At 48.5% G+C, this 26,344-nt stretch overlaps 2 protein-coding genes across 3 annotated transcripts in view; one reads left to right on the forward strand and one right to left on the reverse strand.

Moving 5' to 3' along the window:
- Nucleotides 1-16,131, reverse strand: part of SLC18A2 (solute carrier family 18 member A2) — a 39,979-nt gene extending 23,848 nt beyond the window's left edge. Inside the window, exons 1-9 of the mRNA XM_033181581.1 lie at nt 15,994-16,131; nt 15,409-15,544; nt 12,889-13,240; nt 3,693-3,751; nt 3,039-3,122; nt 2,673-2,765; nt 1,842-1,931; nt 1,686-1,729; nt 1,551-1,611 (exon numbers count right to left, since the gene is read on the reverse strand). Of these exons, the coding sequence (XP_033037472.1) occupies nt 1,551-1,611; nt 1,686-1,729; nt 1,842-1,931; nt 2,673-2,765; nt 3,039-3,122; nt 3,693-3,751; nt 12,889-13,240; nt 15,409-15,529 (904 nt within the window). The 5' untranslated portion in view covers nt 15,530-15,544; nt 15,994-16,131. The remainder of the gene's footprint in view (nt 1-1,550; nt 1,612-1,685; nt 1,730-1,841; nt 1,932-2,672; nt 2,766-3,038; nt 3,123-3,692; nt 3,752-12,888; nt 13,241-15,408; nt 15,545-15,993) is intronic.
- On the forward strand, nt 15,426-17,165 carry LOC117066200. Of its 2 annotated transcripts, none has more exons than XR_004430201.1 (2): nt 15,426-15,562; nt 17,019-17,165. XR_004430201.1 is itself a non-coding variant. In XM_033181582.1 (2 exons), exons 1-2 carry the CDS (start codon nt 16,010-16,012, stop codon nt 17,136-17,138), a joined length of 618 nt encoding a protein of 205 aa, XP_033037473.1. In that variant the 5' UTR covers nt 15,840-16,009; the 3' UTR covers nt 17,139-17,165. The 2 variants fall into 2 exon arrangements, 1 of the variants encoding a protein (XP_033037473.1); XM_033181582.1 differs by lacking the exon at nt 15,426-15,562 and adding an exon at nt 15,840-16,507.
- The last annotated feature ends 9,179 nt before the right edge of the window (nt 17,166-26,344 follow it).

Below are 26,344 nucleotides of genomic sequence, written 5' to 3' on the forward strand. Positions count from 1 at the left end.
CCCACAGAACTGTTCTCCATCGTTCTGGGAACTTCCTGTTTTGTGCCTCTTGGAACCTCTAATTTGCTACAACAAATTCAAAGAATATTGTACAATCGTGATGAAGGTACACATATAATGAAGAAAGATCTGCTCATTCGATGTGACATTTAAAGGCAGAGCATATCAATGGCAGGACTTCCCTCCCACACACTGGGGGAGGGAGTTTGGCTGTCAACTCCCTCCCCTAGTCGAGGCTGCCTGGAAGTGTCAATGACAGTCCAGGAGTGCTGCGTAGCATCTTTGTGTCTCCTGTGAGCAAGGACTAGACAGTGAGGTTCCAGGGAAGCCGAAGACAGGACAGGCCCAGGCTGCAAAGCCCTGCCCAGATGTGCGCAAGGTTCAGGGAGTCACATTTCTGGAGCCCCCATCCCTTACCATACCTCTTTGTCACTACCTTGGATGCCAAGGTTCCAGAAGCATCTGAGCTCTGGGATGCCCCTGCATCTTGCAGATTTCACTGCATGAAGAAGTCACCATGCCAGCTCCATATCCCATTGGCCAGCAAGCATGATAGACAGGGTCTTGGCCAGGGTTACATACCTGCTGCCCTAATCAAATCCAGCAGCAGAAGGGTTAAACACAACCAGCCTGAGGGTTGACAAAGGCTGAACTTAACTACTGGTGCCCAGTTCTCCCAGGCGCCTTCCAGCCTACCTGTGTTAGAGAGCCCTGCTTAGACACATCTAACCCTAACTGGGTCCAGTGCTATAGTGCAGGCTGCCCCAGAAACCAACACGTCAGCATGCGGCCAGACCTTCTCCTGGCCTGACCCCAAGGGTCTGCTTACCTCGGTACTCAGGCCCAGCAGCACCTTCACAAGGCTGGTCCCTGGTTAGGCAGCCCAGGGCCTGCCAAAGCAGGCAGCCTCCTGCCACTGGGACAGTCTTGGGGAACAGTCCCTTGGATAGATGCAGACCATTATCCTTCCCAAGAGTTACAAAACCCCAGTGCTTTCTTTTAGCCCCTCTAGGCTGAAGCATGTCCTTTAGCCAAAGGGTGTTTGAGTGGCCTCCCTGTTTGCTCGGCAGGGATGCTCTCTGCAAGAAGGGAGCCCCTCTGGTCCCTGTGGGGCTCTGCTGTCAGTTTCTATTCATACACACCAAGGTGAGTCAGACTGCCCACCTGGGACCCTTGCCATGAGGCCAAGGACTCCTTCCAGAAAGTTCAAGGTCAAACAATGATGGCCTTCCACGCAAACACAGTAGGCAAGCTTAGCTCCAAACAAATCCAGCCGGGCATCCCCGGGGACCCAGGCAGCTTTGCAGAGCCCAGCATACGCCATTTCGATTTTCCCCAGATAAGACAAAAAGGGCCTTGGCTGAGTGTCAGAAAGCAATGGTGGAAGAAAACCATTTCCTTTGACTTGTAGCCTCTTTGCCTTTTCTGTTTTTCTACGGCCCAACATTTCTAGCAGCAAAACGAAAATCAGGCCCAGCCATCCACCCCTGCCTCCAGCACGTGGCCGTCACCTCGCATTGCCCTGACAGAGAAAATCCACAGAGCCCCACCTGCAGCAATGAGGATGTACGGGTCCTTCAGCAGCGTGGTTAGGGGTGTCCCCTTCTGACTCTGTCAAGAAAAAAACATGCGTCAGAAGCATCACCATGCCCCCTTCCCCAGGGCTCTCATTCCCAGCCGCTTACCTCTGGCTGCACCCGGGACGGCTGGAGCACAAAGAGCTGAATAGCTAAAAAATAAAAATAAAAAGACAAGCCCCTCTTCAGAAAGCAGGTGTGGCCCAAGCGCGTGCTGGCACGGATGCCAAGGTCACGGCAAGGTGCCCACATGGACTCACTCACCTCCATCCAAGAGCACCAAGGCAGCCAGCACCAGGAACGGAGCCGTCTTCCCCACAAACTCATACAGCACACTCCCGAAGGGGGGGCCCACTGCAGGGAGAGAAAGTGGGGACACCGCCCCTGGGACACATGCCCTCTCCCCGTACTAGAACCATCTATTTGCCTCTTGTGTTTCTCTCTCTACTGTGTTCCAATAAGATTTTGGGGTGTCTGCTCTATTGTTCTGTTCAGTTAGAGTTCAGTTGTCTTGGTAACTTCCTCCAAGTGACTTTTCCTAAGAAATGGGCAAGAGTCTATAAAGGTCACCTGAAAGCAAAGGCCCGAGAGAAACAAGATCCAGGCCCAGGGCTGGGCTGCTTCCACTACACTCTTTCTGCACAAGAAAATGAGTCAACAGGGACTTCGCTCCTCGTACAGCGCAGGCAATCGGGAGAGGAAGAGAAAGGCTCTGAATCCCTCTCAGGGAAGATGTTTGTCCCCTGGTCTGGGAAGTCAGCCAGAGCAGGTGGGGGAGGCAGACCCAGAAGGCAAGGTTCTCCCTGATTACAACTCACTGAATGTTCCTGAGGAAAGGGTCTGGCAGACCATCCTGTTCAACCTTTGGTTTTCCATCTGGGCCCAGGGAGGTTTGGGGCAGACGTAGCGGTAGTCCTGATCCCCTCCACCCCCAGCTCAGGGCTCTTCCTACCATTTTTCAAAGTCTTCATGAAAGCAGGAAGGAAGAAATAAAAATGGAATTTCTGTGTCAGTGCAAATTTCGACAGGGTCACGGGGTGAGGACTGCCGCTGTCCAGCACCAGGCAGGCCCCTCTTGCCAGTTCGCTTACCCACCTAAGACCCCCATGGCCAGGCCTCCCAAGGCGATTCCCATGACGTTGCCTCTCTCTTCATCATCTGTGTAGACGCTGGCAAGCATGCCCATCCCTACACAGGGAAAGAAATGGTCAACAGGCCAGCTCCAGGGAATAGCAAAAGAATAATACATGACTTGCCTTCCCTCTCCAGCCAGCCTTGTGATCTTCCCAAACCTGTCAGATTCACTAAAATGTAAGACCAAGCAGAACCCAAGAGGAAAGTGGGTACCTTCTCCAAGAATCCCCAGCACTCCAACCACCACCAATACCTGAATTCCCTGAATGAGTCCAGCTCACTCTGCAAGGGGCCCCTCACGAACTCACTCAGGCATTCCACACCTACCAGCCACAGAGGAGCAGGACGAGCCGATGCCCTGCAGCGACCTGGCGATCAGCAGGAAGGCATAGCTGCTGGAGAAGGCAAACACTGCCGAGAGAAGGGGTCCAAGACCGCACATCAGTGTTACTGGGATGCAACCGTCCCAAACGGGGACATTTCAGGAGCCCCCCTTAACTCAGTGGAGCATTTGCATGTTAGCCACCTTGTGCTTTTGTTCCATAAAAATCTCTCTATTAATTCCTTTCTGCAATTGTTGCCAGTACACAAACCTCCCAGGCCGTATTCTTTTTTTTGAGACAGAGTCTTGCTCTGTCGCCCAGGCTGCAGTGCAGTGTGCAGTCTTGGCTCACTACAACCTCCGTCTTCTGGGTTCAAGTGATTCTCTTGCCTCAGCCTCCCCAGTAGCTGGGACTATAGGTGCATGCCACCACACGCAGCTACTTTTTGTATTTTTAGTACAGACGGGGTTTTGCCATGTTGGCCAGGCTGGTCTCTAACTCCTGACCTCAGGTGATCCGCCCGCCCCCGCCTCCCAAAGTGCTGGGATTACAGGCATGAGCACCCCGCCCCCAGGTTGTATTCTTAATTCCCGGCTCATGGGCATCCATGCCCACCCTGATGAGACCCACACTCAGAAGGAAAACACCAGACACTTACTAATTGTTGAGACAAACATAATGCAGAATCCCGCAAATATGGGAATTGGATAGCCAATTCTGCAAAACACAAACATCACACAAATCTGGTGACTGCAGGCTATTTTTTTAAGGCTTTATATTGATTTTCTCCTGGCTACCCTTTGGGATCAGACAGATAAGTGTTTGGTGGACTTTTCTGAAAATTCATATACTCAGTGCTTCCTACGTGACCTTTTTGTATTTGTCTTAGAACGTGAATACATTTATGGACTGCCACTGTGAACAGAAATTTCTCTGAAATAAATGTTAACACAATATTGGCAAGTAACCCAGAACACATCCAAAATACACGGCCCCTATTTCCATCATTTTTAAAAAATGATTCCTTTAATTATAGTCTTTGCTAGAGCGCTCCCAAAGGAGCCACTGCAATCAAATGATTCGGGTAAAAGGCCATCAAGTGATTCAACTGGCAGACTGCAGTATGTCTAAGAGGCATTAGGAAGCAAGATGTTAAGATCTTCCTTCCTGTTGACCCCATGAGGCCAACCTACAAAGACAAAGTCTCATTTTCTGTGCAAAATTTCAAAATCCAAATTGCTCCTCAAGACCACTGCTCACCTAGGGCTCTGGTGCCAGCTCAACAGGGCCACTGGAAAGACCCTGGCATTTCCCTATGCCATGTCTGGCTGGACATGTGACCCTGCCACTTAATCTAGGGAGGTCTCCTCTCAGCCCCTCGGAGAGACCACCGCCCACCTCCCAGGACTAGAGTACGGAAAGAGATATGGATGTTAAACTGTTAACACCAGGGCATAGAGCATAGAAGGTGCCTAAGAAATGTCATCTCCTCCCTCATTCTCTTCCTTCTTTGTCCTCTTTTTCTGCTGAATCAAGTAGACAGCTGGGTCCTTGCTCTGTGGGTGGGGCATGAGGGTACAGGCAGCTTCCCAGCCCCTCTGCCTTGAGAGGAAGCCAACAGTGGCTGAGCTCTTGTCCAATTGCAGGTTTGCTCCAACCCAGAAGAGCCTGACATCTCTAAGTCTCTTCTGTCTCTAGCTCTGGACCCTCAGGAACCTGGAGAGGAATCAAATGAATCCAGGAAGACAGAAGAGCCAAGCTTCCTGAGCTCCGGGCACAGCCTGGAAGGGTTCTTCCATTCTAGGATTTAATTAAAAAAAATTGTAATTGGCTGAGCATGATGGCTCATGCCTGTAATCCTAGCACTTTGGGAAGCCAAGGTGGGTGGATCACCTGAGCTCAGGAGTTTGAGACCAGCCTAGGCAACATGGCAAAACCCTGTCTCTACTAAAAAAATAATAATACAAAAAAATGAGTAGACATGGTGGTGCACACCTGCAATCCCAACTACTTGGGAGGCTAAGGCATGAGAATTGCTTGAACCTAGGAAGGGGAGGTCGTAGTGAGCTGAGATCACACCACTGCACTCCAGCCTGGGTGACAGAGTGAGATTCTGTCTCAAAAAAAAAAAAAAATCATAATCATATCGCCTTCATTTAAAGTTTAAACTCAGTTATCCCAGCACTTACACCCGCCAGATTTAGTCATGATTTAATAAGGGCCCTATTTCACCTCCCTATGTTACAGATGAGGAAACTGAGGGATGACATCATGACATCTGTCATTACTTATCAGATGTCATCAGACTAATTTCACTTGGGCCATTCCCACATGGCTTCTCCTTGTAAACTTTACCACTTCCTCTGGTACCCAAACGGCATTAAATAGAATCTTTCCAAAAGTTTTCTTGACCATACTCAAATATTTTTTAACTGCTTCACCTGTATCCAGAAACCAAATACCAAAAATACAGAGAGTAACTCACAAGCATGACAGATTCCCAGAGAGTCAGGCCCCTCCCACAAACCATACAAAGATTCCCCTGCTGTGAACAGAGGTGAGCTTGTAATTCACAAAGTGGGGCTCCAAGCAAATTGGGTAAACCAGAGAAGATGCCAGGATTCTGACCTGCAGTTCAGATGGCCATTGGGTGGCAGCTTCTCCTGTCTCAGCCCACCCAGAGCTGATTCTCTGTGCCCCTTATTTATGTGGACGAAAGAAACCCAACACCGGGCGCTCACACGGCACTGTGGGATACTGACTCAGGAAATGTCCAGGAGGCTCAGAGAGGAGAACTCACAGGCAGTTTATTTTCAGCAACTACAGTTTGTCCCACGAAAGAACAGGCATATGACAATCTTCTTGACTGTCCTGGAATAAACACAGGCTTCTCCCACCGTTCAACATATATTTGGAAAATCTAGTCATTGAAGTACCAGTACATGTCAAAGTTGTGGGAATTAGGGGCCTCACTCTTCTTTCACCAGTTCTTCATTTTGGCTATTTTTAAGGCTCTAATATGGAACCTTTCAGACTGCAGGGACATCCCTGAAGCCAAATAAGGCACCTGTGGCCCTTTCCCAGACTGTAGGCAGAAGCAATGGGTGGTTTCAGGACAAAACTCAATAAAATGTGACAACCTTTCCCAGACTGTAGGCAGAAGCAATGGGTGGTTTCAGGACAAAACTCAATAAAATGTGACAACCCCTGTCTGTGACCCCCAAATCACCAGCCATACTGTGCCCACTGTTCAGTCCAGCCAGGTAACTGATGGGGGCACAGCTGGGGTGGGCTGGAAGCTACTGAGGTCCCTCCCTACCTGAAGACTCAGACACTCCCACGACTGTAAGCAGGGAACCAACCAGCATGCTGAGTGGCCTGAGATTCCAAGGGAGGGGAGCTGGTTTTATCCATTTTTCAGATGATCAACACTGAGGCTCAGGGAGGTGAATTACTTACCCCAAATCCAAGGCTACAGGCACACCTTGAGTGTGGTAACATGTGCTGGGCCCTGCTGATGTGCACCTGGGTGGGGACACGGGAGCACGCGGGATGGAGGGTGCACAGTTGCACTGAAAACCACAGGCTTTGTGTCCACAGAGGGTTCTTTTTTACCATCTGAGGTGCTGTGTTTTCTTTAGAAACACTGCAGTTACTGTTTTTCTTTCTAATTTTCTTTGGGATTTTAACAATGCATGTATGGAATAAACAAACATCAAAGCTAGAAGGAAACTCAGGGGCTAGCCAGTCCAAACCCTCACCTTAGATGAGAAAGCTAAGGTTCAGAGACAGAGTGGCTCACCCTTGGCTGCAGAGCAAGCCGATGGCTTCAGATACAACCAGGCTCATGTTGCCGCATTCTCGGTACCGGACACACCTGTGCCTGCACTTTCAACACAGGCCAAGCCACTGCAGGGGCTGCTCGGTGGTAAGCGCTGGGCATCATGTTTCCCCAGAGCTCGGCTTCAAGGCAAAGAAGACACCCTGGGAAGCTCCTGGGTCTCCGCCCTCAACCTCTTCTGGCCCCTCGAGCACCCACCATAGAAGGAGGGTCGTCCAGTGCCCCTAGTCATTGAGTGGTGGGCAGAAGGACCAAACCCTTTCTGCTTCCCCACAGTATCTCCTAAACAGACAGAAACTCAACTGACAATAGTCACAATCTGTGTCTGAGTTGCCCCCTTGTCTCAATTCAGGGCCATCTCAATTAAAGTATTGCTAAGCAGAGCTAGATCTGATTCGGCAAATCTTTAGTCAAATGTCATCCTGGCCCACGGTCATCCTCTACAGAGCATCACAAAGCAGTTAATCCAATTTGAGTAAGACTAAAAATCATATATTGAATCCCTAGAACAACATGTAAAACAATAAAAGTTATGTCAATTATATATACTTAGTCAGTGGAGAAACCCCGTCTGTCCCAAAATGGTCAGTGAGGACAATACTTCTCTAGTGTTAATAATTAGCTTATCCTTGCCATGGAGACTAATGCAAGCTCTCTTCTCACGATTGTTAAAACCATAGTTTCCTCTACCATGGTAAATTACAAAAAGGATACAGACTACAGAGTCCCGAAGGGTACAAACTATCACCAGATGCAACGAGAGACAACAGCTACATTCCAGTGATCCCTACACACTCCTAAAAGGTGTGCAGTAAATGAATGTCAGTAAATGGACTGATATTTTCAATTTGCCTGGCTATAGCAGGATGTGTGTCAATCATTTAGTAGATAAAACAAAATTCTTTGATTTTGCTTGTCAAAATTCTTAGGTCCTGCTTGTCTTTTTCAGCTACCAGAGAGTTCCAGGGGGCACGTACTTCTCTCTTTCCTGGGCGTGAGCCCTGTTCTCTGACACACAGCTTAACGGAGGCTTTGCTTCTCCTAGGAATGTTCTAATTCCACAGCCAGTTTCCTCTGATTTCAGAAGCAAAGACTCACCAAACCTTGCCTACCATCCTAACCACATCCAGGATGGGAGATCCCTTCTCAGAACAGCTGGTTTCCCTGTCCATAGAGAAGCTGAAAAGGTCACTGCTTATTCTACAAAGCCCACTTCAGACCCACTGGCTGAAGCTAGCAAAAAATAAAATAAAATAAAACCATAGATTTCGTAGAGATTTCATGCCCTGTGGCTTCCTCCTTGTCGTTCAGATGTTAGCTAAGATTTGCAAGGAAAAAGAACTGCTTTCAAGTATACTAAGTAACTATGGAAATAAATTAAGCCACTGACGCTGGCTTGATAAAAAGCAGACCACCGAGACAATGACAAGCTAAGGAGGAAGCCAAGGGAAACGGTCCCCAGCAATGAAGTTAACTCTTTCCCAAGCCAGTCGTTTGGTGTGGAATATCTTTCGGTTCTGAAGATGCAACTATTATTTAAACCTTATGCTAAGCAAGACCACAATGCCACATCGTTACCTGACTGAAGGAAGAGAGAAATCTGAACGTGTTGTCCCATTGTTCATTTGCCTGGAACATTCCTCTTATGTACATATATATCTAAAATTTGCTTCTTAGACCAAATGATGACCAAGCATCACTAGTATAATTTCTGCTACCACCTGCACACAACTGCACTCATGAAATGAATAGTTCAGCCAGAATTATAAAATGAGAGGCAAGAGGCTCCAACATGGAAATCAGGTCAACCCAGCATCCTCAGGCTTTGTTGGAAAGTGTGCTATTGGCCAGGTGATCACTACACACACCCAAATCAAAGGTTTTTTGCTACCTATCTGGTCATATATTTTCAGTAGAAATATAGTATCTGAATAACAAATGAAACAGGAAGAATGTGCATCCTATTAGCAGCTAAATGAACCCAAGAATTGTTACTCTGTGTTTTCAAGGTTTGGTGTGAGAACTTATCAAATATTTAAAAACAACAGATGGGGCCGGGCGTGGTGGCTAACACCTGTAATCTCAGCACTTTGGGAGGCTGAGGCGGGAGGATCACTTGAGGTCAGGAGCTCGAAAGAGGCCTGGCCAAATGGTGAAACCCCATCTCTATACTAAAATACAAAAAAAATTAGCCAGGTGTGGTGGCATGCGCCTGTAGTCTCAGCTACTCAGGAGGCTGAGGCAGGAGAACTGCTTGAACCTGGGAGGCAGAGGTTGCAGTGAGCCGAGATAGCCCCACTGCACTCCAGCCTGGGCAACAGAGCGAGAGTCTGTCTCAATAAATAAACAGACAGGCAGCCTACCTTTTGTGTCTCCTACCCACAAAAGCCACTCACTTGGGACCATCATGACTGTGAATAGGGGAGTCCAAGTATGGTGTGGTGTGCTGTAGAACGTCTCGATTCAGAGTGGGTCCCACTTCTGAAACAAGCAGCTTTGGAAAAGAATAGCTCTGCCCAGCCTGGCTATAGGCAGCTTTCCCACACATCTTTAGGGATGCACGAGGTTGGACCAGTTCACATCAGGGACTGGAAAAAGACTGAAAATTTCCGGGACCAGGGAGGGTCCATGTCCACAGGAATCAGGCTGATCTCTTCTAAACTCTCTGCTCACCGATTAAAAATAGCAATCAGCAACTCACTGGGTCTTCAGCAGTTCTGCCTGGTACAACCAGGAGGAGCCCAAGTCAGTGCAAGAAAGACAGATTTTGAGCTGCATTCTTTATTTCTAGTAGCTAAAAGTACAAGCTGTATAATTGTAAGCAGGTGGGAAGAACAGGAAGCGGGGAAGAACAAAGCTTGAAACCGGACAGTCAGGACATGTGGCTGCAGTCCCGCCACTGTCATGGTAAATGCTTTCTCCTCCTCAACTGCAAACTCCTTTGCCTATAAAATGCTAGGACTGGCCCAAAAGCTTTCGGGAAAAGTCTCTGCAAGCTCTGATGCTCCATATTTTAAACTACTCTTTAATCAGAAACATATTAACCAATTTTAAAAAGCTTTTAAACACATTTGTTTACAACACTGAAGACTTGAGTCATACATCTTGCTCATGGAGGATGTGATTGGCACAGTTTACATCAAAAGACTGTTTGCAATGGCTCACAGGTTAACTCCTTGAAGACTATTAAAGGCAAATGGAATGCATTTGTCCCTTCTCTGCTTCCATCTGAACTGTGGTGGGAAGCAGAATCTTGGAGTGTCCAGAAGAGCTGCCCAGTCCCCAAATTCATAGCTATTGGGCCTGGAAATTATGAGACAAATCACAAATCAGGATCACAATATGAAAATGTGTTTGCTTGCCAGACGCAGTGGCTCATGTCTGTAATCCCAGCACTTTGGGAGGCCGAGGTGGGCAGATCACCTGAGGTCAGGAGTTCGACACCAGCCTGGCCAACATGGTGAAACTTCATCTCTAACAAAAAATACAAAAAATAGCCAGGCATGGTGGTGCACGCCTGTAATCCCAGCTACTCAGGAGGCTGAGACATGTGAATTGCTTGAACCCAGGAGGTGGCAGTGAGCCAAGATCACACCACTGCACTGCAGCCTGGGTGACAGAGCAAGACCCTATCTCAAAAGAAAAGAGAACAAAAATTGCCCTTCCCTATTACCAGGCAGTACTAGAAAATCATTTTCAAATTTGCTGGGTAGCTGGGCAAAACAGTTGGGGATTATAATTTTGCTGCAGATAACTTTCAAAGTGGATTACTCACCATAAGAATAGACTAAATTTCACAAGTCACAAAATTGAAGACAATGTTTTTGAAGTCCCAAACATGAGCCTGGTGTGGCTATCGCCTCAAAGCCTTTGGAGTATTTAACATGGGAAAGGGCTCACTGGTTTTAGACAAGCTTCTTCCCCATGACAGAAGCAATGCATTAAAAATAAGAATGGGATTTTTAAAAAAGCTTTTCATTTGCCATTTGCGTTTGGAAGATTGGAGTACTCACATCATTTCAGCCGAATTTCTAAGTATTACACTGTACAGCTAGCAACGTTCCACCCAAGTGATTGGCAAGGCATTGTTACGATAATGTCCTCAATTTTCACATACAGTATTTGAGCTGTTTGCTTTCTCAGAATACAAAACCCTGAGCTATTTTCTGTAATTATACCAGATGTATTTTAAGAAGCATTCTTAGTCTTGAAAAAAGGAAAGAAAACAATCCTGCAACTACTGAGGTCTGTTTGGTTTTTCTCCTGAGAACAGAGGAGCCACTGAATGTCACCTTCTTAATGGGCTCACAGTCAGCCCTTCGCTGGGTTAATTTGCTTAGCATATTTTATGTAGCAACCTTAGAATATTGCTCTGCACAGACTAGAGAACTGGACGTGGCTTGAGATTGTTGAAATCAATTCAATGGCACCCTTCGTTCCAGAAAATCAAACTGCAGATGTTGAGAAAGTGCTCCTGTCCGACTCAAGCTCCACGTGTCCAAGGGCAGCTTGTGCTGGTGGAAGGCCAGATCTGCCATCCCCTCCCTGAGCCCCAGCCAACACCCAAGGCTTCCTCAGCTCTCAGTGCCCCTAACCCTAGAGTCGCACAGGGATCTGCTCTCAGAGCTTGGTCACTTCAACACTCTGTTGCCACCTTGAAGTGTTTCATAATATTTAAATGTGGGGCACACATTTTCATTTTGCACTAAACCCCACAAATTATGTAGCCAGTCCTGAGCCCCACTCCCCATGCCACAGGCAAAGGAAATGCGAAGTTCTCCCTGCTCCCTGTCCACTTACCCTGTTTAACATTGTGCTTGATTCACTCATTCTCTTTGGCTTTGGTATCTCTAATGGCTCCCAACTGCCCCACACAGAATCCCACTCCTTTCTCAGCCCAGCACTTGGGGCCTCTTACAGCCTGGCCCAGCCCTGGTTTCCCCTGTCTCCTTAGTTCCGCCCTCTTCCCGCCACCATCTCCTCCATTTCTAGTCTAGTCTTTGTTCCTGCTTCTGGGCCTGGTCTGCAGGTAGGACTCTGGGCACACCCCTCCCCACCATTTCTGATGTTTAACAATAGGTATGCCTCACACGTATAATTTCCACCTAGGTAGCTACACTGTGCACTTGGCAGCCCACCACCAACACTCAACTCTACCAGCTCCCGCTCCTTGCACTGACACCTTGGGGGCCTGCCTCCTCCTCTCAGCTGCAAGGCCCTCGTCCTGAGCTTTGAGCGCCCACGGACCAGGCAGAACTGGTCCACCTCAGCTGTAGAAGAACAAACACTTCACCAACAGTGGAGAAGTAAACAGTTATTCCAAACAATGTGGGTTCAAAAAAATCTAGGAACAGCCTGATTCATCTGAAGCTAGTTTAGGCAGCTTGGATTATCCAGACAATAGCCTCATTTCTCTTCCTTTCATGCACGTGGACATGGCTATGTAACCACCAGAGGGGAAGAACACAGCCCGTGACCTTGGCATCAGCTTGGAGCTCAAACTATGCAGCAGTGCGTCCGACCTTTTCCCATACTCCCTACCTGGTATCTATGAGAGCCTTTAACATGCCAGCTCCAAAAGAAGACACCTTGACTCTCTACAAAGAAGTTCATGGCCTGAGGTAGAAGGCAAGAGGAGGCCACATGGCTCCTAAAATAGGATGACAGCCATGGCGGCTGCAGAGTTCGTTGCTGCCAAGGACGATTCTGACAAACGCACTTATGAAACCTGGCATTTAGACAGGCCAAAGTCCTCCCACTCGGTAAAAGAGGTTCTCTTTATTCTGTCTTCTTTAATATTTTCTTACTTGTTGAGCAACAGAAGGGAGAATAGAATAGGAAATTGTGGTTACCTGGGAACAGAGACATAGGAGAAGGAGACTGGGTTTTCCCCAGCTCACCCACCATGGATTTTCCAGACTCTCACCAATGAATAAGAGGCAGAATTCCAGGAAGGACATAAGCTAAGACTGATACAAATATCAAACTCTTTGACTAAAGTCGTCTGCCCTACCTGTTGGTCAGCAGTCCTATGAAAGGGTTGGTGATGAGCTGGACAGTGGCTTTCGAGGCAAACAACAGACCGACTTGCACGTTTTCATTCAGGAGGTCTTTGTCTTCACTGGGACAGTCGGAAGGGATAGCGGATGCATTGGTCACCATGTGCTGTGTGGTGGTCTGATGAAGCAGCCCCTCCTGCAGGTCTCTGGTAGCGTTCCCAGTGACCATGGTCGAGTTGTCATAATAGGAGAAGATGCTCCGGAAGCTGTCTGAGCTGGAGGCCGTGTGTACTGGCCTAGCCGTCTGGATTTCTGTAGCATTCTTCTCATGCTTAATGCTGTACAGATAACTTGGGATGATGGGGACTGGGGATGAGAACAGAATGGCAATGTGGTGATCACACTGAAACCCTCTCCAGGAAAAAAAGTCAGCAAAAAACTACGATTGCATCGGCCAGGAGCAGTGGCTCACATCTATAATTCCAGGACTTTGAGAGGCTAAGGTGGGTGGATCACCTGAGGTCAGGAGATTGAGACCAGCCTGGCCAACATGGAGAACCCCTCTCTCTACTAAAAATACAAATATTAGCTGGGCATGGTGGCACCCGCCTGTAATCCCAGCTCCTTGGGAGGCTGAGGCAGGAGGATCCCTTGAACCTGGGAGGTGGACGTTGCAGTGAGCCAAGATCATACCACTGCACTCCAGCCTGGGCGACAGAGTGAGACTCTGTCTCAAACAAACAAAACAACAACAACAACAACAAAACTATGGTTGTGTCAAATGCCAGAAGAGATCCAGAGAGGTTGCAGGTCTACCCCGAAAACAGGAGCCCTGTGCCAGATGTCTACAACGACATTGCAGCAAGTTCACTTTCCTTAGCTCACTAGAAAGAACCAAGTCCCCAACGGCTCAGAAGACTGTCTCCTCTCAAAGGCAGCTGCTGTGCTGAACTGACTGCTCCCACAGATTCTGTCATCTGTGGGTTTCTTCCACATTGTTCCTTCAAGGAATATTTCAGAAAAGCAAAATGTGGTCTCATGTCAAGACAGTGCTGACCTGGGGTCAACCCGTGCTTCTAAGAAAGAGAGGCTCAAAAGACTTTCAAATGAATGAATCAAGGAAACAGAAAACTACATTCATTATGTGTCTTAGAAAAATATTAACCTGCAGGAAGTAATAACTTGGAAATTCTGCAACAAGCCCACTTCATCCTTCCGTTATGTGAGTGGGAATCTGCAATTTTTCCTACAACTTGTAAGATTTAAGAATTTCTAAGACTTTCACAAGGAAAAAGCAAAACTGTGACACAGGCAGGCTTGGTGGCTCACACCTGTAATCCCAGCACTTTGGGAGGTCGAGGTGGGTAGATCACCTGAGGTCAGGAGTTCAAGACCAGCCTGGCCAACACGGCAAAACCCTGTCTCTAATAAAAATACAAAAATTAGACAGCTTTGGTGGCGCAAGCCTGTAACCCAGCTACTCGGGAGGCTAAGGCAGGAGAATCACATGAACCCGGGAGGTAGAGGTTGCAGTAAGCCAAGATTGCACCACTGCCCTCCAGCCTGGGCAACAGAGTGAAGCTCCATTTCAAAAAACAAACAAAAAACAAAACAAAAAGCAACAACAACAAAAAAAACAAATTAAATTGTGAAACATATAATGGAAGCTGTGAGCACATGTGTCCAATGGAGCATTCCAGCCTAAGCAGAACTAATACCCTTGGTACTGAACAGGGATGAGCTCCACGGCTCTGATAACTCCTTGAGATGAAACCTATCAGATGCTCTGAAAACCTCTGTGAGAAAACCTGCAAATGGAGAGAAAGGAAACAGCTCCCACCACTTACAGTCTAAATGAGTCGTGATTTTTTTTTTCATTCATTAAAAATCGGGATTTTTTTTTTTTTAAGGAAATGCATGCCAAATGCTTCTCTGTTAATGGGCCTAATTAAGCGATCTGAATTTCAATTATTTAATTTTTCAAAATTCTATTATAGGAAAAAGAATAAAACCAACATTGTTCAAATCGCTCTTGCAATGGTTCCTGAAATATTTCCATCTCAAGTCATTCACTAATACAATATACCTGAATGCCTTTTTTTTTTTGGAGTAAGGGATCGAAACTTGCTCTTTTAGGTACTATACCAGATTATTAACCTGCATTTTCGAGTAGCCCAATAATTATTTTAACACGTAATTTTGAACTTTTAGGAATTTCTCTTCTGGAACAGAAATCTTTTTCATCGCAGTGAAAGCAGGCAAGAGGATGCGGGAAATTATCAGGGGGAAACATAAGTTCTGGGTCTTATCGGATGTCACAGTTTTTGACCCGAGCATCAGGAAAGCGAAGCCACCAAAGTGGCTCCTCCTAGCCCGGGCGCGGCAGCCTGGAGGGGATGTCTTTTTTGCAAAGCGAGTTCTCCAACTTTCCCAGGGCTTGGCAGAGCTCCGGGACCGCGCTGGGGTAAGTGGAGTGCCGGGAAAGGGGCACCGGGATTGGGGTGCCGGGGCAGGGGTGCCCTGTCCGCACGTACCCACGACGGTGAGCAGCATGTTGTCCAGCAGCAGCGCCAGGAACACGATGAACAGGATGAGCTTCCGCGAGCGGCGGCTCTCCTGCAGCCAGCGGACCAGCGCCAGCTCGTTCAGGGCCATGTCTCCGGGGCTCCACTGCGGGCGCGGCGCGCGGTGAGGACCCAAGGCGGCCGGGGACCCCCATTCTCCCGCCCCCCAGGCCGCAAAAGGGCAAGTCAGGGAGCTGCGCACACCGACATCCGGGGACACCCCCGGGCGCCCCAGCCTCGGCTCACCTGCCTCGAGCACGTCCCCACGAGCGCCTGCGCTCCCTGGAAAGAGCGCCCGCGAGCGCCGTCGGGACCCAATCTGGCGACCCAACCTGGAACCCCCAGGACGCTGCCCGGATCCCCTACGCCCCCAACTGTGCCACTTCCCACACTGCACGCTCGGCCCCGTGCACCTTGCGCCCTGCGCCCCGGCTGCCCCGGGGTCCCCGTAGCCCCGCCCGCGTAGCTCTGGGGGCCTCCCTGCCTCCCTGCCTCCCCCGGCCGCGCACCCCTCCGGCTCCGCGCCCTGCTAGCAGGGAGCCGGGGCCGCGTTACCTCGGGGTCGCCTGCTATGCCTGCTCGGGTCCTCCGCGCCCGCGCCACCGCCCGCAGCGCAGTGGGCTCCGTCAGTCCGGGCGGCTCCGGGTCGCAGTCTCCGCCCCAGCGCCCCTCCGTCGCCGCTCAGTTTACCCCTTCCGACTCTGACGTCACGGCCGGAGGGAGTGGGGGCGGGGGGCTGGGGCGCCCAGGTCTCCACCCGCCCGCGCCGTCGCTGCGCAGGAGGGGCCGCCGCCTCCCTGTCCCCGCCTCGGCCGCGGCCGCGCCTCTTCCCCGGACCCTGCGCGTGGCCGAGCGCCTTGGGGACCCAAGCCTGGGGAAGCGGCAGGGGCGCAGAGGGAAAGAGGTCAGAGACCCTGGACGAAGGGTGAAGCGCCAGGGACTAAGGCGAGGAGACAAGGCTTTCTTGTGGCTCCAAGTAGTGGCCCGAGCTGCTTTGAATAAATCAAGTGGCTCTTTGAGCCTCAGTGTACCTGAAATGGGCCTTGAGGACGGGAATGATGGCCGTGGGGTAAGATCACCAGGGGTGACAGGTGCTGGGAGCCAGGGACAGGCTTCTCTTTCCTGAGAAAGCCACCCTTTGCACCCACCATTCCCTCCCCTCTCCTTCCTCTGCAGCCCCAATGCGGGGGTGCCACTCTGAGGAGCCTTAGAGCCTTGGGCATCCTTAAGTTGGTGACGGGGGAAAAGGGGACACCTTTCAGTGTCGCCCTACGGTGGGAGCTGGGGAGGTGAGGGTCCCAGGTCTCAGAAAGTGGGAGCAGTGGGTTTGGGCCTCTGGGGCCACTTGAGCAGGGGACCCTGGAGGCTAGGTGAGTGCGCCTGGCCTCTGAGAAAGGGCCAGGGGGTGGGTTGTGGGCGGGGCAGCAGGCTTAGGCCCTGTGTCCTGTACTCTTGCCCCTCCCTGCTGTGCCTGGGCGTCTGGGTGAGAGGTAGTTCCTAGAGCCAGGGGCCTGTATGTAGCTGGTTGCAGACCTGTCATCCTCACTGCCACGGGCCAAGAGCCTGCCTTTGATTTACAGGTCCCTTTTAGAAGCAAAGGAGAAACAAACAGATGCCCTCTGACATCGCTGGAGCTCTGCAGGCCCTCCGAGGGGACCATGGGAGCAGGAGCTGTTTTCTTGGAAAGCCACCTAGAATAAATGTTACCCTGTCACAATCTCTTAGCAGAAGAGTGGCCTTGTTTTATTAATGTTAGCTTGTCAGCAGGAGGCCACTGAGAACAGCAGTGTGGTGTGTGGCTGTCCCCGCTCTCTCCGCCTCCCTACTCCCTTGCAGAGACCCCCTGTGCTTCCCATTGCTACCCCATGTGTGAGAAGAGATGGTTGAATAGGTAGGTAGGTCAGGAACATGGGTCTCCAGGATGTCGCAGGATGTGCGCAACTTAAATATTAAACAGGGAGGACAGAAGGAAAACCACTTAGGAGGAGGAAGCAGATGGCAGAGAGCCGTTTAAGATGGCAGGAGGGTATCACTCACGGAGTGCCCCAGAGTGCTTGCTCTGGAGTTTCAGAACCCAAGATGCAGACTCTACCCCAGGGACCATGGGGACAGAGAAGCATCATGGTAAAGGGTGCCTACCAGCATGCCGAGGTCCCAGTCTGCTACTTCCTTGACTGCTGGCCTTGGGCTGGTTATGTATCCTCTTCGTGGCTTAGTTTCACCATCTCTGGAATGGGGATACTCACTAGACCTACTGCAGCATGGTTGTGAGAATTCCACGGGAATGCATAGGCAGCTCTTAGCACAGTGCCTGGCACAAAGTGAGAGCTCTGTAAGTGCCCGCCCCTCATTCATGCGGTGAATATGTGTTGAGTTCTTACTATGTGCCAGGCACTGTGGTTAATGCTGGGGAAACAGTAAAAGTCCACACAAATCCCTGCTGACATTCTGACCTGATAGCAGCATCATAGCAGTGAACACTGGAAGCCACACCGAACTCCAGCCCAGACAGCTGGATGTAGATGGCTCCAAGGACAATGCCAGCTCAGCATTCCCGCCTCCCGATCACTGCCACCACCCCTAGAATAGTATGGCCTATAACAGGGTCTTCAGACTTTTTGTTGAAACCCTCTAAAAAATGTTTAACAATATGTTTGCCTTATACATTTTCAAGTTGGCATCTAAAATGAGTTTTTTAATCATATATTTAAATAGGGCATATTGTACTTATTGACCTTTATATATAAAACTATTATCTCTCTCTTTTAAATATACCCAAGGGAATTTATATATTATAAGAACACAAAACCGCCATGTTATACTTAAAAATATAAACAAGGATCCCTTTAATAGTCAAAATATTTACATTGTGTCCTTTACCCCTTTAAAGTATGTTTCCATTCTGTTTCCAACATAATTTTATCCTACTGTAATGCTTTTATCATTTAAATTCTATATTCATCACATTATTATGTGAACTATGACAAATATGTGAATATGCATTAGCTTTTCAAAATTTTCTACATATGGACATAAATATGGCAACAATAGACACTGGAGACTACTAAAGGGGAGGGGGAGGGAGGGGAGAAAATGTTGAAAAACTAACTTGGGTACTATGCTCACTACCAGGGGGACAGGATCGATCATACCCCAAACCTCAGCATCACTCAATACACCCATGTAACAACCCTGCAGATGTACCCACTGAATCCCCAAACAAAAGCTGAAACTATTTAAAAAAAAGTTTAGGCACAGTTACTCATGCCTGTAATCCCAGCATTTTGGGAGGCTGAGGTGGGAGGATCTCTTGAGGCCAGGAGTTCGAGACCAACCTGGGAAAGATAGTGAGACCCTCTACAAAAGAAATTTAAGAAATAGTCGAGCGTGGGTACACACCTGTGGTCCCAGTTACTTGGAAGGCTGGGGTGGGAGGACCACTTGAGCCCAGGAAGTCAAGGCTGCAGTGAGCCATGATCACACCACTGCACTCTACCCTGGGCAACAGAGCAAGACCCTGCCTCAAAAATAGATAAATAAATAAATAAATAAATATTTTCTTATGGCCATAAGGCTCTAAAATTCTCTTTAGGATTATGTGATTATACCAATGATTAATGGTATTTAAATGATCAAGACATCGTACACAAATATGCATTTTGATAAATAATGATTAAACATAAAAAGGAAAATTGTATTAAAAGTGCATTACTTAAGAGACGCATAGGGAGGGGATTTTTGGAGCCTTGATGAAAGAGACACCAAAAGTCTCTGTTTGGTGCCGAGGATGTTTTTGTGCCTCAGGACACTGTATATAGGAAGGGGGTCAGACTCAGGTTAGATAGGAAGGGAGCCTTTCTTTGCCCAGGGGAAGATGGGAGACTGTGGAGAGGGGAGGCCATGCAGGAGCATGTGCATGTCCCCACCCAGGTCCATCTCAGCCAGATGAGCTTTAGAATGGAAGACATGAAAACTGAGGGTCTCAAAAGCTTGGGACATCGTCATATACACTCAGTGTCCTGCCATTCCAGGCTGAAGAGCCTCCACAGCCACTTCTGATACCTCTCAGCCCTTGCCTTCCCCCTCTGGCCACAGTGATTCCTCTCAGCATTTCTCTGCCGCAGGGCCTTTGCACATTTTCCTTCCTCTTCCTCTTCTTTTCTAGTTATTTCCTCATCCACTATCAGTCCCAGCATGGCTTCCTGGAGGAAAGCATGCAGTCCAGCATCAGACAGGCCCTCCCTTACAAACCCTCATGAAGGTGCTACTTCTTTTTACTTCACTTCCTCCTCTGAGTAACCCTCAAAGAAGTGTTACTTCCTCTAGAGTTACTTCCTCTCTAGAGGGAAGTAACTCTCCCTCCTCTCCCTCCACTCACTTGCACCTTTTTTAGACACTGGGGACGGAGGAGGTACAAAGGTGGTACTAGGATTGACTTTTTCATTACATTTCAATATTTGGGAATGATAATTTCTAAATTCTATTTAGGAAGTAGCCACCTGGGACATAGCAGTTATTTGAAATAGACATTACTGGAGATACACTCACAGGAGTTTAAGCTGTAGACAGCATCCCTTACAAGTTACATGACCTTGGTCATGCTGCTTGACCTTTACATACCTCAGTTGCTTATCTGTCTCTCCAGCAGGTTAACAGTCCCTCCCTCCCAGCGTAGTTATAGAGAGAAAGTGGGATGGGCCTTGCCTAGTGGCTGACATCCATTAGGTGTTCTCTGTTACTGGAAAATGGGAAGTGCTGGATACAGGGAAGGTGTAGGTGTTTCCTGGGGGAAAATCCTCAGATGCTCCCCCACCAGAGAACTTGGACACAGGGACAATACCCTCAACACCTGGGCATTAAGCTGTGACATGCAAGTAATGGGTCAGAGCAGAAACGAACAAGACCATCCCAAGAGACTCAATGGTTCCTAGGCTAGCCCAGCCTGGCGTACTAGTTAACACACCGACAGGGAAGGAAGGGAGAGTAGAGTAGCCAGGCAGGAGCCAGCGAGCTGGCACAGGATTGGAACAGATAGGTCACAGAAGGGGGAGCCCACATAGCTACCAAGCTCATGAAGAGACACTCACACACTAGTAATCAGAGAAATGCCTATTAAAATGAGGTCGAGACGCAGCCCTACACCCAGAGCACTGGCAACAATAGGAAGTTGGGCGAGGCCATTTGTTGGTGAAAATATAGGGAAACAAGGGTACTTTCCTTGGGGTGCATGGGGACTGGCGCAGCCTTTCTGGAGAGCAATCAGGAACTTTTTGGTGGAATTAAGTAAGTGCCCACCCTCTGATCCAGAGTTCTCTCTCTCTGCCATCTTCTGTTCAAACCAAGAAGCCAGACTTAAAAGCCCCCCAGAGGCTACCCACAGAAGAGCCCCTGCACAAAGAGCTGCTCCCAGGAAGAGCCTGGGTAAATGTAGGATACATTGTAGGTTTCCGGGCACACTAGAGAAGTCGCTGAGACAGTTACCACTGCGCTTTGTGGGAAATTCCATCCCATTTGTACATAGCCCCAGGTGGTTCCCATGGCCTGTATCTCAGTCCCCTGAATCTCCAGGGCTGGCAGCTTCAACTGAACTTTCCTAGGAGGGCTCTATCTAGACATGATTTGTTTGCGTCATCTTCAGACTGGGTAGAGCTAGTGCCTTTTGGGCAAGACCCTCAAGAGCTCCTTGCCAATCTCCTCCTAGGAGAGCAAAGACAAGGTGCTTGTGGGAGGATTACTACGTGCCTTAAGGGAGGGTCTGCCTGCTCCCCATGCTGTGGCTGGAGAGTAGGAAGTGAGAGGGCTCAGAACAGGACCTGAAGGTAGTCTGCAGTCTCTCTCTCTCTCTCTCTCTCCTCTCTCTCTCTCTCTCTCTCTCTCTCTCCCTCTCCCTCTCTGTCCTGTTCGTCTCTGAGAAATCCCTACTCAGAACCTAAGGGGCATGGACAAGGATGGTCATTGCCATGTCGTGTGCAGATGGTCATTGCCATGTTGTGTGCAGCAGTGGGGAAATGAGGCAACCTGGGTTTCCCTCACTAGGGAAGATGTAGGTGAAATGTGGAGGACGCAACTGTAGAGTACCACGGAGCCATGGAAGCCGTGCACTGCATTGCACACATCTCCACAGGCAGATTTTAGGAGGCCTTGGGTCTTGGGAGGAGGAGGAGAGTAAGTTCTATAGCATAATTCCAAGTGGGTACATGACAAGCACATGGGCACCATTACATTTTTGGAGGCTTCGTTCCCATCCAAGGGTATGAATCAAGTACATTGGAAGTGGATCCCCTTCTCCGGGAGGGGGCCAGGAGTGGGGATATAGGATGAAGTGGAAATAAGTGAAAAGAAACCAAGAAACGGGCACCACAGTCTGCTCAGAACAGGGCAGAGAATCAACTCACCTCTCTGTACATAAGGTACCCCACCACTGCCACCCCTGCCAAAAGGATACGTTGGTGATAAAGAGGCTGTCACCATAGACACTTAGAAAAGGCAAACACTTTCAATGTAGCATTGGCTGCACTGAACACACAGGCCATGCAGGGAGATGCCGCCTGGGGAGCAGGCAGGGCCATGTGCTGTCTCAAGCCAGACTGAAGGGCAGTGATAGCAGATGGAAACCTCCTTCCCCAGAAAACAATGGCAAAACATCGGAAAAGGGCTAGGTCTGGCTCAAGACAAAAGACTCTTGGATGGATTCTTTTTGTTTTGTGGTTTTGTTTTTTGCCTTTTCCCTCTAACTTCCTGTATAAACCTTTAACTGTTTAAAATTAAAATTATAACATCATCTTGAGGGACTCATGACATAAGCAGATGTGTCACTTACAACAACTGTTATTAAGGGATGGGGGTGGTTCTGGGGCTGTAATGAGACCATATTTCCATACTTTATGTGAAGGGCCTGTGATTAACTGTAAATGGACTCTGAAAAGTTAAGGACGTATGATGGAATCCTAGGACAACCACTGTCAAAAATAATGCAAAGAATCGCTAAACAGCTAACAGAAAAATTAAAACTAAATGCATTCTAAGAAAAAGTATTCAAGTCATTTTAAAAGAAGGGGAAGGAGGAACAGATGAACAAAAACCAGAGGACTCAGGCAGAAAACAAAAATAAAATGATGGAGGAAACCCAGCTAAATCAAAAATTACATTAAACATTAATGAACACTACAAATAAAAGAAAGTCGTCAGAAATGATTTTAAAAAGAGTCTCAACTCTATGTTGTCTATAAGAGACACTCTTTAAATATAAAGACACAGATCAGTTGAAAGTAAATGGATGAAAAAAATACAATGCATGTAAACTGTAAACCTAAGAAGGCTGAAGTGAGTGTATTAATTTCAGATAAAATATATTTCAAAAACAAAACTTGAAACAGAGATCTAAAAAGGAGCTTTCATTATGAGAAAAGGAGTCAATCAACAGGAAGATATAAAAGTCGTAATGCATATGCATCCAATAATAAGGCCCCAAATTTATGAAACAAAAATGGACAGAATGAAAGGGAGAAATAGACATTTCCATAATCAAAGTGGGGAAATTGAACACCCTTTCTCAACAATTGATAGAACAGCTGAACAAAAAAATCACCAGACATAGAAGATCAGAACAATAGCAGCGGCCACCTTGGCTTAATTGGTATTTATTTACACCAAACAGCAGCAGACTTCACATTCTTTTCAAGAATACATGGAAAGTCTCCTCCAAGATCTGTCTCATTCAGGTGGAGGGTTGTTTTTCACTTGGCGCCAACACAATCAGTTGTTTAGCATACAGGTAAATAATGAGACTATGATTAGAAAAAGAATGTATTTCATTCTCACGCATTTCTGAGGTTTTCTGCGTAGGCAGCTGCAAAAGAACATTTTCTGTATAAAATTTAACCAAATCGACTCTTCTGATTTTAAGAGGGAATGGGAAGGCAAGTGTCAATTTACGTGAAGGATGCCTCCCTGACTACCAATGACATTAGGTCATAGATGCTCTAACTTAATAATTCAATCACTGAATTAACTGGCTTCATGTGGCATTATCTGTAAATGAGGGTCTCCAGGTTTGGCTACTTTAATAGAATCACTAACCTGTCTGAGGACATTTGCTGTCATTGAAGGCTGCAGAGGAGCCAGCTGGCTGTGAAGAGCAGGTTTTCATTCGCTTCATGCCTTGATCCTCCACTCTCATTTGGACTATTGCAATCCCCACTCCCACTCCTACCCCCATGTCTGCTCCCAGCATCGCCAGGCCTCATACAGTCTACCTTCCTCCCCAGCCAGAGACAGCTGCAAAAAACCAACATGGTCACACCACTTCCTTGTCTAAAACTCTTCAATGGCCTCTCACTTGGGATAATGTCCAAAGTGTTCCATGTGGCCCAATGGGACACGCCTGGTCCAGCCCTGCCCACTCTTTCCATCTTAATTTGCCACATTTGTCCTTGCTGTCTATCTCAGATCAGATTCCCTTATGATTCTCTGGGCTCTTGCATGGCTTCAGATGTCTTTGTGTATCTCCAGGGCCCCAGAATTCCAGCCTGAGAAGCACCGGCCTGGGAGCTCCTCTCCTCCTCTTAAACCACTTGCCCATGGCCTTCCCTCTTGCCCCCCCTTTCCCCACCCAGCTATACTGGGCTCTTTTCAGTAAGTGCACTCTGCCTCAGGGCCTTTCTGCTCTCTGTTCCTTCTGCCTGGGGAACTCTTCTCTCTTTCCATCTGATTATCTTGTTTGCATTTCTAGCCTCTCATCTGCTCATATACCCAATGTTCCCTCCTACCCCAGGGCCTTTGCTCAGGCCATTCCTACTGCCCAAAATGTCCTTTCCTCTTCTGCCTACATCTCATTAATTCTCCCTTGGCCTTTACATCCTAGGTGAAAACACAGACAGGTTGAAAGTCAATGGATGGGAAGGTATTTCTTCCCAGGGAAGCCTTCCCTGACACCAGAGCATATGTCCTCTGTGCCATATTGATAGATCCCAAAACCTTCCAGTCCTGGTATTTCTCATCATAATCACAAAGTTACTAATATGACTGTCATTAATGTTGGGCCTCTGGATCCCTCCCCCTGGGAGCTCAGTGAGGTCAGGGGCTTCAGTGTCTTATTCACCCCTGCGTCCCCAGAGCCTGGCACAGAGTAAGAGTTCAGTAAATGCTGTGGCTGATCCAAGTTCCCTGATCACTTATGAAGTGAGTTTACCATCCCAGGCAACTCACCAATGCCATCAGGCACCCACTACGCAGGAGGCTCGGCCCTCACTGGCTGTCTCCTTGTGGGTCCAGTGATCTGCTGTTGCTCAGGCCAGCTTCCATGCCTTTGCCTAAGTGACTTCCTCCACCTGGAACATCCACTCCCTTTCTTCTACCTATCCAAGCCCTCACCTCTTCCTACCTGGTCTGGCCTGGAAAACTTTTCCCCACCGTCAATTACTGAGTGACCATGAAACCCAGGCAATTTATGACGCAACAAGGGAATGCTATCTCTGCTCATTAAAGCTACAATAATAGAATCATTTATGTCCCCTCCTTCCCCAGCATTCACGGTGGCCATCCCCCCATGCCCCAACCTCTGCTCATCCCTGATGCTGAGTCTTTACTTAGGCAGATCGTTTTCCTAGGATGTCGTTCCTGCCCCAGCCTGGGGAGCCCAGCCAGAAGCAAAATGCCCAGATGTCATCCCATGATCCCAGCTGTGGCATCAAAGCTGAAGGCCCACAGCATGGCACAGGCACCCTCCAATTCTCTATTGAATGGTTCCTGTTCCCTCTTCATCCCCACTCCTGTCCCTGCCACCAACTCCTACCCCAGAAGCCTCCTCTCTGCCCCACCCGGCAGCATGTGCTGCCTCCAGTCTATCTGTGACTCTGTAGATCCCCATGAACCACCACTTTCTTCCAACAAAACCCTCCCCTGTTCAGGTGCCTAAGGTAGCTCCCTGATACCTCACATCTATACTCTCCTGCCTGACTCCCAAGATCATCCACAACCCACCCCACCCCAGCCCTCACTCCTACCTCTGCTTGAATCACACTGGCCCCTCCATGCCCCAGAAACAGTTATCAGTCATGCTATTTGCCTCATCCCTCTACCGTTCCCAATCCTATTCCTAGCCCAGTGCCCAACTCAAGTCCTCTCTCTGCTGCAAATGTTGAGCTTTATATGGTCATCACAGCCTTCCTGGGCTTCGACCTGTAAGAACACATAAAGCCCTGAGAAAGCATTTACAGGCCTCTGCCCTGTCCATGTTTCAGTAGGTTCATCTGGGCTCATTCTTCTTTTTTTTTTTTTTAAGAGAAAGGGAATAGCTCTATTGCCCAGAGTGGAGTGCAGTGGCACAACTCACTGCAGCCTTGACCTCCTGGGCTCAACTAAACTAATTTCATCTGGGTTTTGTGTCTGTTTGTTTGTTTGTGCTTTTTAAAATGGGGCTGAGAGAAAGTTGTAAATTAACTATTTGTGTGAGATGGCACCAGGTAGCAACTATATGCTGCAAGGGGTCTTTGAGGCTATTAAGTCTAGTGGCTGCCTTTGACACACAGAAAAGCAGACCCAGAGAGGGACAGCACCTTGCCCAAGGTCATACACGTGTAAGGGCAGGGTGGTGAGAACTAGAACTCTGCCTCTTGGACCTTGGTGGTTTGGGGGCAGATGATGTCTGACACTGTGAGGGCCAATAGGTGGGCACCCACAGGTGGTCCTTCACAGCAGAGGACATTGGAAGGGACCACAGACTCGGGACACAGCCCTGTGGAGGCTCCTACACCCCCCTGCTCAAAGCTGTCCTCGCACACTTGCCATGCCGACTGCACATCCAGACATCTGCAGGGCAGGAGATTTTAGTGGATAATCAATAGTCCGATAGGGCAGGCTGCAAAGACCCAAACCTAATTATGTTGTTCAGAAACTTGTCTGTAAC

This window comes from Trachypithecus francoisi, unplaced genomic scaffold, assembly GCF_009764315.1.
Source record: "Trachypithecus francoisi isolate TF-2019V2 unplaced genomic scaffold, Tfra_2.0 Contig01579, whole genome shotgun sequence".
Classification (NCBI taxonomy): domain Eukaryota; kingdom Metazoa; phylum Chordata; class Mammalia; order Primates; family Cercopithecidae; genus Trachypithecus; species Trachypithecus francoisi.

Excerpts from the sequence above, each read along its gene's own strand:
- LOC117066200 (XM_033181582.1), top strand. The coding sequence starts at position 16,010 with ATGCCTGCTCGGGTCCTCCGCGCCCGCGCCACCGCCCGCAGCGCAGTG. Across the intron at positions 16,508-17,018 it reads ACGGGAATGATGGCCGTGGG|GTCCCTTTTAGAAGCAAAGG; the intron begins GTAAGATCACCA and ends TTTGATTTACAG.